At 44.5% G+C, this 12,981-nt stretch overlaps 1 protein-coding gene across 3 annotated transcripts in view; it reads right to left on the bottom strand.

The window, feature by feature from the left end:
* Window positions 1–12,981, bottom strand: part of LOC139461013 (atrial natriuretic peptide receptor 1-like) — a 206,362-nt gene that overhangs the window by 27,296 nt on the left and 166,085 nt on the right. For all 3 annotated transcript variants that reach the window (XM_071242484.1, XM_071242486.1, XM_071242483.1), the window contains exon 15: window positions 708–879. In XM_071242484.1, the coding sequence (XP_071098585.1) occupies window positions 708–879 (172 nt within the window). The remainder of the gene's footprint in view (window positions 1–707; window positions 880–12,981) is intronic.

Here is a 12,981-nt window from a genome sequence, read left to right as displayed (position 1 = left end):
CCGGTGTGCGGTAACAAGGCACATTACCGTGTCCCAATCTCGTCCCCGCAACTTCTTGAAGAAGGGGGATGTTCTCCGAGATGAACTTGCCAAAGTAGCCAGAATGTGTCTTCTTCAATACCCACAAGGACGCGGTACTTTCATCTACATTCGTGATATGTGTGGTACTAAAGTCAGTCTTGATAGACTTGTCAGAACACTACATCACTTATATAACATTTCGGCATTGACGAGATGCTATATTTCCGTTTGAAGTTGAATGTTGAAATGAGGGGGTATTAGGGTATAAAATAAAAATATTGTTAAAAACAATGGCGCTTCTTAAATCATACATTATGAAATCCAACCCGGATGTAGGCTTATGAAGCATAAGCATTTACAACTAGTTTATTCGTCGCCACAACTACATGTTGAATACAATACAGATGAGTAGGCGTAGAAGTAGATTTTTTTGGCCGCACTGCAGACGGCCATTTAAGAGCATGTTATGTTTATGTGGGAGACGAAACCCTCATCCCCATGACGTGTGTATATATGGTGCAGACATGCCAAGGATCAGAATCGGTACGAGTCTAGGATCAATTCCGAGTCACGATTGGCGGATCCTTGTACGAGCAAGGTAAGTAACTCTGCACAACGTGATTCGGTGCCTTAAACTACTAGGCCACCTGTTAAAAGAACAGCAAGAGACAACACCATAAACTTACTTGTTAAGTTTTCGAATAATGCTCTTCAGGGCTTGGAAATCCGGCCTTTCCATTGGATCCTCTGCCCAGCACCGTCTGATGACGTCAGCCAGCTCGTCGCACGGACAGTCATAATCCTCCAGTGTCGGTCGGAAGTAGGGTTTGACGCCAGTCTTCACCTTCTGGCAAATCTCTGCCAGATAGTGGTATAGTATGAGAACAGTTAACATGCTCGATATATATACACACGACTTACTTATACACACACATGTAAGCCACAATTCACTGTTTTGTTCATCTGACGAGCCACAGTCAGAGGGGCAGTCAGATGACGCTCTAGCGACCTTGGAGATTGATACTACACATATTCGTGGAACACCAAAGAGTTTGAATATTTGAAATACGTCTTATAAATTTGATGTATGTCCGTTCCATTACAAACAGCACGGCGATCACTGTCTAGATGATGGCGGATACACTGTACGTGGTTAAGAAGGTTTCCTCCAATCAGACGTTGACGAATAACAGTAAATGTTGAATCACATGTACACAGGGCGTCGGCTTGCAAGCGTTATCACTCACTGACTTCTCGTTGTGTATCGATTTACATGGACAGCGGTTGCTTGGCAGCTGTGAACTTATTGGACATTGCTCTGGAATGTGCAGCGGACCTACGACTGGACGAGGCAATAGTTTACTGTCCACCCAGACAATGGGCGAGTACAGACACAGTCATATACGGAACTTTAGAAGTTCGTTATGTGTATACTTTCAAATTTGTATCACGAGAAATATGTCTATAAAGTACGTAATATACATGTAGGGTCACCGGGTGGTGCTGGATCAACTTCAGTAGTCACGTCAGGAGTAGGAAACGCAATGTCAAGGGTATCCTATTCATGAACATTATGTTTAAACATAAATTATATATGAACTTGAATATTTAATTACAACATTTTCATTAATATGAAATTTATAATTTCAAGACACCCATATTATTCAAGGAGGTGCCATAAAATGGCATAAAAGTTCACAAGTTGAATCAATCATCCTACAAATGCCATGCATTCACTTGCTGTGTAATTCAATTCAACAATCGAGTAATCAGACTATACCAAGTAGAAGCGGTAATGAATTAATAACCGATCTGCCGTGCACGAAGCCAATCTGCATTAGACAGACATCACCAGACCATCTGGTACCAGGGATGCCAGGCCTGCCCTTGATTCGTCATACAAGGAATTTACTCCTTGAGCCCCATACGGCGCCGACAGTCAACCGTCGAGGGGAATATATTGATTGATACTTGAGTATAATTCCAAGTGGATAGCTGACTGAGCTCTTGGAATATCTTGTACAAATTTCCCCGTGACACAACGCACACGTACGTTAACACTTCAATTATTAATCGGAATGCGTTAAGTTTGGGAGACGTCAAATCAGTGATATTGATAAGAAATAAGATAAGTTTGATTTACTCAATTGTCGTATCTGGGAACACTTGGAATAAACGGTATTTATAATTCCTATGTTAACCATGAACCTTCAAACATTCTATACATATATCAGTCATGCCGATGACAAAGATTTCATTAGTGATTAAAACCGAATTCTAACTAATTCATAAATACGTGTTGGTTGAATTCTGAAACATCAGTCACATTTCACCATTGTGCTGTACATATATAATTCTATTAAGTACACGACAAGTCATCGATAAGAGATATATGAGCGAACATAACCAGTCTCGTATTTCTCCACATTCAGCAGAATGTCACCAGTAACTCCAAGAACTATTGTCACAGAACATGGATTCCCAGAACAAGTTGCTGTCACTGCCTAAGCCTTGGGCACATTCTCCAAGCAGCATCACACACAGATACGCGTTCCATTTATAACGGACAGTGATCCAGAGTGATCCAACGATGGTCAAGCTGATCCAGTGTTTCTTCACACCTAACGGAGAGTGACTCCCCTCTGATCCACCTGGCGCGCCGAGTGACAGCGTGGCACAACACGCGTGACTTCCCCAGTCGATGCTCCAGCAGGCAGTACAGGGCGCTGCCACGTTTAGTTATCTGATGGAACTAGATGGTAAGATGGATGGATTGCTTGGATTATATGGTGGGAGTGAAGTGCTGATAGGCAAAGGGACTGGGACTAAGGGGGTGGGGATGGGTGGAGGTTGATACACATGGACAATTTGAGCTGTGTTAGAAAGAGGAGGAAAGAACAGATTGAAGATGATGGGCGATAAAGAATGGATAGTATACATGGATGACGAATGTGTTACAAGGAAGGGCAAAAGGTGGATATATATCGGGGAGGACAGAGAGGATGGGCGATAAAGAATGGATATTATACATGGATGACGAATGTGTTACAAGGAAGGGCAAAATGTGGATATATATCGGGGAGGACAGAGAGGATGGGCGATAAAGAGTGGATATTATACATGGATGACGGATGTGTTACAAGGAGGGGCAAAAGGTGGATATATATCGGGGAGGACAGAGAGGATCGGCGATAAAGAGTGGATATTATACATGGATGACGAATGTGTTACAAGGAAGGGCAAAAGGTGGATATATATCGGGCTGGCAGGAGATGATGAACGATAAAGAATGGATAGTGAGTGAGTATGTATGATCTTACGCCGATTTTAGCAACATTCAAGCAATATCACGGCGGGGGAAACCAGAAATGGGCAAGTGTGGATGGATAATGGAGTGGACTGATGATGGATGATGGAGAGGACTGATGGTGGATGATGGAGTGGACTGATGGTGGATGATGGAGAGGACTGATGGTGGATAATGGAGTGGACTGATGATGGATGGTCGGTGTTTTGACGTGATGACGGATGGATGGATCGGATGGACTGATGATGGACGGATGATGGCCCGATGATGGATAGATGGATGGATGGTGGGTGGGCAGCTGGTTGGTAGTTTGGTGGCCCGATGGTTGATGGGTGGGTGGGTGGGTGGGTGGGCAGATTGTGGGTGGTTGGTGGCCCTATGGTTGATGGATGGATGGTGGGTGGGTGGGCAGATTGTGGGTGGTTTGGTGGCCCGATGGTGGATGGATCGATGGTGGTGGGTGGATGGATGACGGGGGGTTTGATGGCCCGATGGTGGATGGACTGATGATGACAGATGGTGGAATGAAGGCGGTTGAATGACTGCAGTAAACTGGAAATGAATACGCATTGATTCGTTCATCTGGAATCACACCATATCTGAAAGCGGTTCCTTAGATTCTAGAGACAACGGCCATTTATTGCAACTAGATGGATAAACACATCGTTAATACGCGGAAGAAAGGAAAGGGAGACTGCTTAAACGAATAAACAGATCGATTATTGGGTAGAGTGACAGGTGGCGGGGTAGTTATGCCTGTCTAGACCGACAGCGAGAATGATGAACATAGATTGGATGGCTAGAGATAGTTATGTAGTGCCTCTGATTGGTTTATCTCCGTGTGGCCAAAATGAACCCAGTAGATCTTATCACTGCACTAAAATACATTAGGTAAAAGCGCTCGTCAATTCTCGTCCCCAGCTTCACTCACAACTCAGACATTTCGCAGCTCTTACCGATTGGGTTTAAAGATTTTTATATATCCTAAAATAACATCGACCTTTAAACACATTATCAAACGAAGGCAACGATGCATCATTGTAGGGGTTGCACTGACTTCTGGTAACATTTTTCCCTGTCGTTTAAACCGATACTGACGTGTTTTTCAAGCAATGCGGGGAGTAAATTTCATTTTGACAAAAACATATCCAGTATGTAAATGGTGGTGTCATATGGAGCGATATGATGGCATACACTGATGCACATGACAAGTCATTACACTGAAATTCTACACATAACCTGCGGGCAGTATCGAAATCTCGTTGCCAGGACGGGACGCAACAGTTCCCCGCGTGTATCTTATGTGCCAAAATAATATAAAACATTTCCCAAAAGAGACATTCGTTTTGACCAATCAACATCCTTTCGATCAAGCTAAATGTACCTAATGTCGCTCAGAACGTCAAGTGGCAATTGATTGTTCATAGTTAGATCTCTAGCAAGAGTAATATCTGATGAAATGGAACGATGATGATGATGATGATGATGATGATGATGATGATGTTCATGATTGGGAAGACAAAACCATCATCATAAAATCATAATGGATACAGCTGGTTGTGATAATGGGAAGACAAACAATGACGCTGTTGGTACTACTCTACTACTACTACTACTACTACTACTACTGCTGCTACTACTATATTCGTCAATATTATACCAAAGGCCGTACACTGTCCATCTCGGTCCGAGTGCACATCACGTCCAGCACTGGGAGGACTCCATATTGCAACTAGAATCCCAAGTTTCACGTAGCTGCCATGACACAACACAATATGGCGTCAGCTGTGTCCCTCTCTTATAGAAATGCTGCTCGATGTGAAATGGCATACCGAATTTAAATTAACCAAAAGGAAAAGCTTCACTTAAAATCGACCGTTATGTTAATACGAAAGAGATGAAGAGCGATCGTTCGGAATGCGGTTTCCAAAGAATGAGGCAATAATAACACTACACCACTCCAGCCCAGGGTAAAATCTGCGATGTAATTAACGGAGTGGACTCGATTGACTGCACGACACGTATAACTTGACCCGATGTGACCTCTCAGTCACGTGTCAAGTCTGCGCAATCATCTTGGATTTCCCCTGTGACCGACACCCTTCGGACGGAAATTCATCGGATGATATATCGTCTTTAGTCGCTGACCTGTGGCCAGTCGCTGGACATGTGGACAGTTGCGGCTACCTAAATCATTTATTAATGAAACTGTACTCCACTCAGAAGGCCAGAAAAACAGTAACCGCAAACTGTTCTGCCATCGTGTCAACCATCTTCACCCAGTCTTTCAAACTACACCTGATTGTTCTTGAGAAAGAAGTCGTTAAACGTTCATAAATATAAGAACGCGAAGATGATGAACACATTTGGTAGAATAAATCATCATCATCATCATCATCATCGTTCTTCTTCCTCATTTGCGACACACTGAAACTGTTATCGAACACGCCGTGCGTCAGCAGATTTACTTTGGTACAGTAATATTCTCCCCATCACTGTTTCAGTTACATCACAGTGAGGTTTAAGCCGATTTAATTTAATTATTCAAATTAAATCGGCGTATAACCCCAACTCATTCATTTGAACAAATTATGACACAGGAATGCATACACACATTTAGAATTGATTAACTATGTCGTTTTGCTTTTGTAAATCTTCAACCTGAGGCTGTATATCCGAGCAAGGTCATTTTGAAGCTAAATATGGCTATTTCAGCATCATCACTAAGAGGAAGAACTGGCATCAGAAGAGGTGTTACGTCTCCTGGAAGTGACTTCATGTCAGGAGGCTGCAATACGATGAATCATGAAATACCCTTGGGAACATTTATTCCGATTAGTTAGACATTTACAGATTGGAATATCTCCGGAGACAAAAAATCGATAGATCGTTGATTTATTCGAAGGGCTATTTCCTGCTTCGTTATCAACACGTATTAACAGATCGACTTTATGATCGCTCACCGCCATAATTAGATCCAGTGTCAGATTACCTTAGTTATCACGTAGATAGTCATGATAATGGTGTGATATTGTTTTCATATCAGGAAGAAATTATTCATTTGGAGACGCAGTGTTCTATTTATGGGAATAGGATGCAGTGATTTTTGTTCAAGACAAAATTGTTGGGACCTTGCTATAACCGCCACACACTAGTCTAATTACAAGCCGTTGTTTTTTGTTTGTTTTTTTGTTGTCCAGGTATATGACGGCGGTCTGTAAATAATCGAGTATATGTATAAGCAGTCGCCTTTTATGGCAAGCATGACTTACTGAAGACCTATTCTAACACGGATCTTCACGGGTAAGTTACAAGTCGTGAGTGAACGTTGTTAGACATGGTATAGTGCAACTAACAAACGTCGGTCTGAGACTCAGCGAGTCTGATCCAGGCAAACGAGTGGCTGACAGCATGAATGAGTGAGAGTGAGTAGGGTGGTGATATGAGTGGAGTGATGATATGAGTGTAGTGATGATGTGAGTGGGGTGATGATATGTGTGTAGTGATGATATGAGAGTAGTGATGATATGAGTGGGGTGATGATATGAGTGGGGTGATAATGTGAGTGGGGTGATGATATGAGTGAGGTGATGATGTGAGTGGGGTGCTGATGTGAGTGTAGTGATGATATGAGAGTAGTGATGATGTGTGTGGGGTGATGATGTGAGTGGGGTGATGATATGAGTGTAGCGATGATATGAGAGTAGTGATGATATGAGTGGGGTGCTGATATGAGTGGGGTGCTGATGTGAGTGGGGTGCTGATGTGAGTGGGGTGCTGATGTGAGTGTAGTGATGATATGAGTGTAGTGATGATATGAGTGTAGTGATGATATGAGTGGGGTGATGATATGAGTGTAGTGATGATATGAGTGGGGTGATGATGTGAGTGTAGTGATGATATGAGTGTAGTGATGATATGAGTGGGGTGATGATGTGAGTGTAGTGATGATATGAGTGTAGTGATGATATGAGTGGGGTGCTGATATGAGTGGGGTGATGATATGAGTGGGGTGCTGATATGAGTGGGGTGCTGATATGAGTGTATTGATGATATGAGTGTAGTGATGGTGTGAGTGGGGTGCTGATATGAGTGTAGTGATGATATGAGTGTAGTGATGATGTGAGTGTAGTGATGATATGAGTGTAGTGATGATATGAGTGGGGTGATGATATGAGTGTATTGATGATATGAGTGGGGTGATGATGTGAGTGTAGTGATGATATGAGTGGGGTGATGATGTGAGTGTAGTGATGATATGAGTGGGGTGATGATGTGAGTGGGGTGCTGATGTGAGTGGGGTGCTGATGTGAGTGGGGTGCTGATATGAGTGGGGTGCTGATGTGAGTGGGGTGATGATATGAGTGGGGTGATGTGAGTGGGGTGATGATATGAGTTGGGTGATGATGTGAGTGTAGTGATGATATGAGTGGGGTGCTGATATGAGTGGGGTGCTGATGTGAGTGGGGTGATGTGAGTGGGGTGCTGATGTGAGTGGGGTGATGTGAGTGGGGTGCTGATGTGAGTGGGGTGCTGATGTGAGTGGGGTGCTGATGTGAGTGGGGTGAGGATGTGAGTGTAGTGATGATGTGAGTGGGGTGATGTGAGTGGGGTGATGTGAGTGGGGTGCTGATGTGAGTGGGGTGCTGATGTGAGTGGGGTGCTGATGTGAGTGGGGTGAGGATGTGAGTGTAGTGATGATGTGAGTGGGGTGATGTGAGTGGGGTGCTGATGTGAGTGGGGTGATGTGAGTGGGGTGCTGATGTGAGTGGGGTGAGGATGTGAGTTGGGTGAGGATGTGAGTTGGGTGCTGATGTGAGTGGAGTGCTGATATGAGTGGGGTGCTGATGTGAGTGGGGTGCTGATGTGAGTGGGGTGCTGATGTGAGTGGGGTGCTGATGTGAGTGGGGTGAGGATGTGAGTGGGGTGCTGATGTGAGTGGGGTGAGGATGTGAGTGGGGTGAGGATGTGAGTGGGGTGGTGATGTGAGTGGGGTGCTGATGTGAGTTGGGTGCTGATGTGAGTGGGGTGCTGATGTGAGTGGGGTGAGGATGTGAGTGGGGTGATGATATGAGTGGGGTGATGTGAGTGGGGTGCTGATGTGAGTGGGGTGATGATGTGAGTGGGGTGAGGATGTGAGTGGGGTGAGGATGTGAGTGGGGTGCTGATGTGAGTGGGGTGCTGATGTGAGTGGGGTGCTGATGTGAGTGGGGTGATGATATGAGTGGGGTGATGTGAGTGGGGTGCTGATGTGAGTGGGGTGATGATGTGAGTGGGATGATGATATGAGTGGGGTGATGTGAGTGGGGTGCTGATGTGAGTGGGGTGCTGATGTGAGTGGGGTGCTGATGTGAGTGGGGTGATGATATGAGTGGAGTGATGATGTGAGTGGGGTGATGATATGAGTGGGGTGATGTGAGTGGGGTGCTGATGTGAGTGGGGTGCTGATGTGAGTGGGGTGAGGATGTGAGTGGGGTGATGTGAGTGGGGTGAGGATGTGAGTGGGGTGCTGATGTGAGTGGGGTGCTGATGTGAGTGGGGTGAGGATGTGAGTGGGAAGCTGATGTGAGTGGGGTGCTGATGTGAGTGGGGTGAGGATGTGAGTGGAGTGATGATGTGAGTGGGGTGATGATATCAGTGGTGTGATGTGAGTGGGGTGAGGATGTGAGTGGGGTGAGGATGTGAGTGGGAGGCTGTTGTGAGTGGGAAGCTGATGTGAGTGAGGTGCTGATGTGAGTGGGGTGAGGATGTGAGTGGGGTGAGGATGTGAGTGGGGTGATGATATCAGTGGGGTGATGTGAGTGGGGTGATGATATCAGTGGGGTGATGTGAGTGGGGTGAGGATGTGAGTGGGAAGCTGATGTGAGTGGGAAGCTGATGTGAGTGAGGTGCTGATGTGAGTGGGGTGAAGATGTGAGTGGGGTGAGGATGTGAGTGGGGTGAGGATGTGAGTTGGGTGATGATATCAGTGGGGTGAGGATGTGAGTGGGGTGATGATATCAGTGGGGTGATGATATCAGTGGGGTGATGTGAGTAGGGTGAGGATGTGAGTGGGAAGCTGATGTGAGTGGGAAGCTGATGTGAGTGAGGTGCTGATGTGAGTGGGGTGATGATATCAGTGGGGTGAGGATGTGAGTGGGGTGAGGATGTGAGTGGGGTGCTGATGTGAGTGGGGTGCTGATGTGATGTTGGGGAAGAACCAAAGATCATATCCGAGCGACAGATATAGAAGAAGATAAATTTCCAAAAAGGTAAAGCAAAACATACACAACAAAGCAATATTACTAAATGACCCATCTCTTTGTAGAACGATCGCAGAGATTCTTAATCTCATTGTATTCGAACGCATGTTGAAACACAAGACAGTTATGCTCTGACAATAATTAATTTTGCTTCAAAGCAACGAACAATATTCTAACGCTCAAACTGATGCCTCGTTTCACAAAGAACTGTACAACATGGCTACCGGAGACCTCGATGCCGCAATAACAGTACAGTCTGTGCGGTGTTCTTGAACCAATCAATTTTGCAAAGTTAACTCTTAAAAATACCTTGAAGGTCAACAGTTAACCACCGTCCGCGGAATTCTACCAGATCCCATCGCAGTTAGTTGTTGTGCTTCTATTCCTGGTACTTTCAAGACAACAGCTCATAATCGATATGATCATTTCTAACAGAGTTTTGTTTCTATTTGAGTCTGCGATAGAAAATGATTTTTATTTTGTTTCAGGCTACTCACAAACGAGCAGGCGAAGGTCACAGTTGAGCGGGCAGTGGAATCTCTACCGCCTATCAGATGAACCGGGTAGGGGTTTCTGAAACACTTCATTGCCCGACTTACTCCTGTTTCAGCGACATCAATAATAAACAGGGTTATTACGGCATGGCACCCACAGCATGTCGCGGAATGAAACATATGGCTATGTAATCTACATAGCCAGGTCGCCATGCTTTCCTCAACACCACAGCGAAATGAACATTGTACTTTTGTGGGGAATCGAACCAGCGTCTTCGGCGCGAAGAGCGCACGCTTTAACTACTAGGCTACCCGAGCCATTCCCCAAGTAAATGAGAGGGGTTGTACGACGATTGTATCGATATGCCAGCCACATCACGACGGGGAACCAGAAATGTTCTTCTCACATAATACCTACATTGTACATTGAAACATCGATTAGGATCGAATGGTTTAACCAGAACGCCACACCACCGCCTAGGGATACAACGAGTGAGTGAGTGAGTGAGTGAGTTGAGGTTTACGCATATGTCAGCAATATTCCACTCATGTCACGGCTGGGAACTGGCTTCACACACTGTAACCAAGTTGGGAATGGAACCCGTGTTTGGCGTTACGAGCGATCGCGACATCCACAGAGCCACCCTGAGTACAAAGAAGTCAAGAGGGACAGCAGGTGCAGGAGAAATAATTCGACAATTACACTTCAAACAATCTATGGAGATCTATAATAGGATATATAAAAAATAGATTCATTGAAGGGTCGCGGTCTCCGAGCGTAACGCTTTGTCTGGTGTAGGCTGTCTGCTGGCCCAATGTACTGCTTCTGTCAAACAGAAATATCCCTTTCTGATCTGACATAAAATCAATGTATATCTAATCAGGCTGGTAATCACAGTACTGTCTCCTCGGTTTTACTGACAACACTAAAATATCCATCTGCTTTTGAATTACCTTCAAAGAAACATAACAGTGGCGTCATTGGCATCCAACCGAACACGCCACTTTGATCCAGTATCTATTATGTATGATCTGCTTTGACATCATTAGTTAGCTTTAACGTTGCCCTACCGATTAGACGATTTAGGGGCAGGTTTAGCAATACTGTCGCCATGTCGGCTATAACAATTTTAATTCGTTGATGCACCAAACCATTAATTCTGATTGAAATCAGTAGTTTTGTCAGTTTTACTTCAAGTGTTACTAAAGTCTGACGAAACATTTATTCTGGATCGTGAGTTTTGTGTAATTGTTCAGGTATGCTACTATCCCTGACACAGACAACGACTTAAATCGCGGAAGGCAACTGAGTCCCTTTAAATTATGGCAACGCACTGTCAGCGGGTGTCCTGTTGCAAGACCAAAAACCTCACGAAATATGTGGCTTTTCATTAGAAAGTCGTCATATATCATTTACCATGTATGTATATACGTATATCATACAACACGAGCAGTGTACACAAATAATGCGATCAAACATAGTTTATTGCCAACATTGTCGCCTAGCTTTGCTTTTTCTTACATTTGCCTTTTAAATTGTTATATTTAAAAGTTGCTATACACATTTAGTTCAACATCGTGATAGGTCGTCTGTGGTGTTTGTCCAATATGGTTGTAACGTGATACACGCACACACACACACAAAACAAGATTGTCTGGTCCATACCCGATTATTTACAGACCGCCGCCATAGAGCTCGAATATTGCTGAGTGCGGCGTTCAACAACAAAGAAAGAAACAAGACTAACATTTATCGAACGAGGCCGGTAAAACCCTCTAACACACAGCCCCAGAGCAATATACCGATTCTCTTTTTAACACAAAATGATTTAAAGGCAGAGTAATGGAAATATGTTTAGAATTACAAATTACAAGAAATCGTAAGACAGCATGGAAGAACTGTCATGGGACTGCATGATTTTCCGCAACTGCGCATGCGCGGACATTGAGACAATAACCCATTCTTTAATAATTGCGACCCATGGCAGTGTCCTCCAATCTGGAGGCGGACAACTTGTTTAGTGCCATAGACGGATATAAAATATTATCCTGTTCACAATAAAACTGGCTATACCATTACTTGACGGAATGTTCCGGCCCATAAATAGACAACGTGTGACAAGCCTATTAGATCCGTATTCCATGTAGAGACGTAGGCTATTGACAGAGCGAATAGAGATTTGGAATGTAATCTGCATGCAGTCATCCCGGCTCTCTGAGGAACCATCGGGCAGGGGGAAGCGAGGGGTGCAGAAGACGGTATGGGATGAATATTTAAACACTACGACATCCGAGAGATGCGGAGAGGTGGATGACTAATGCTGTATAAGGCATCGCCGAAGGATAGTTGACATTTGTTTCGCTGAGCTTTCTTTATTACGATCAATACAAATGGCTTCATGTACATAAATCTGTTGTTTTAATGAAGATGTTTACACAGATTTTGTGCCAATTGTTAAAAACGCCCACACCTTCACGGCATTGGAGGGTTTGTGCAGAGTTGCGTCCCTTGGGCACGCCAGAAACCTATGATTGTGGGTTCGAATCCCGGTTCGCCCCGATTATGTTTCTAGGTTTGTCAGCACCATACCGTGCTCGTGGGTTTCACCGAAGTGGTAAACGTCTGAGACCTGCATCACTTCGGGCTTTCCTCCAACATTAAGCTGATACGTCGTGATATACCTGGAATACTGTTCAAAGCAGCCAACCAACTCACTCACTCACTTGTACCTGTCACGCGCGTGTTACTGGACGAAGGAGGGTATATGTATGTGTCACGGTCACCGTGACTTATTTTTGTGTGTGGTATTTTTATGTTGCAAACATATTTTTCACGGCGGTATTTGTTCACATAAATACACACACATTGACAAGTGGGCGGAATTTCATAGAAGAACATTTCAAGTAATGTTCCAAA

The sequence above is a fragment of the Haliotis cracherodii genome, unplaced genomic scaffold (genome assembly GCF_022045235.1).
Source record: "Haliotis cracherodii isolate W230 unplaced genomic scaffold, xgHalCrac1.p SCAF_14, whole genome shotgun sequence".
Lineage (NCBI taxonomy): Eukaryota > Metazoa > Mollusca > Gastropoda > Lepetellida > Haliotidae > Haliotis > Haliotis cracherodii.
Note: the sequence above shows the minus strand (reverse complement) of the source record. Positions and strands in the feature narration are given on the sequence as shown.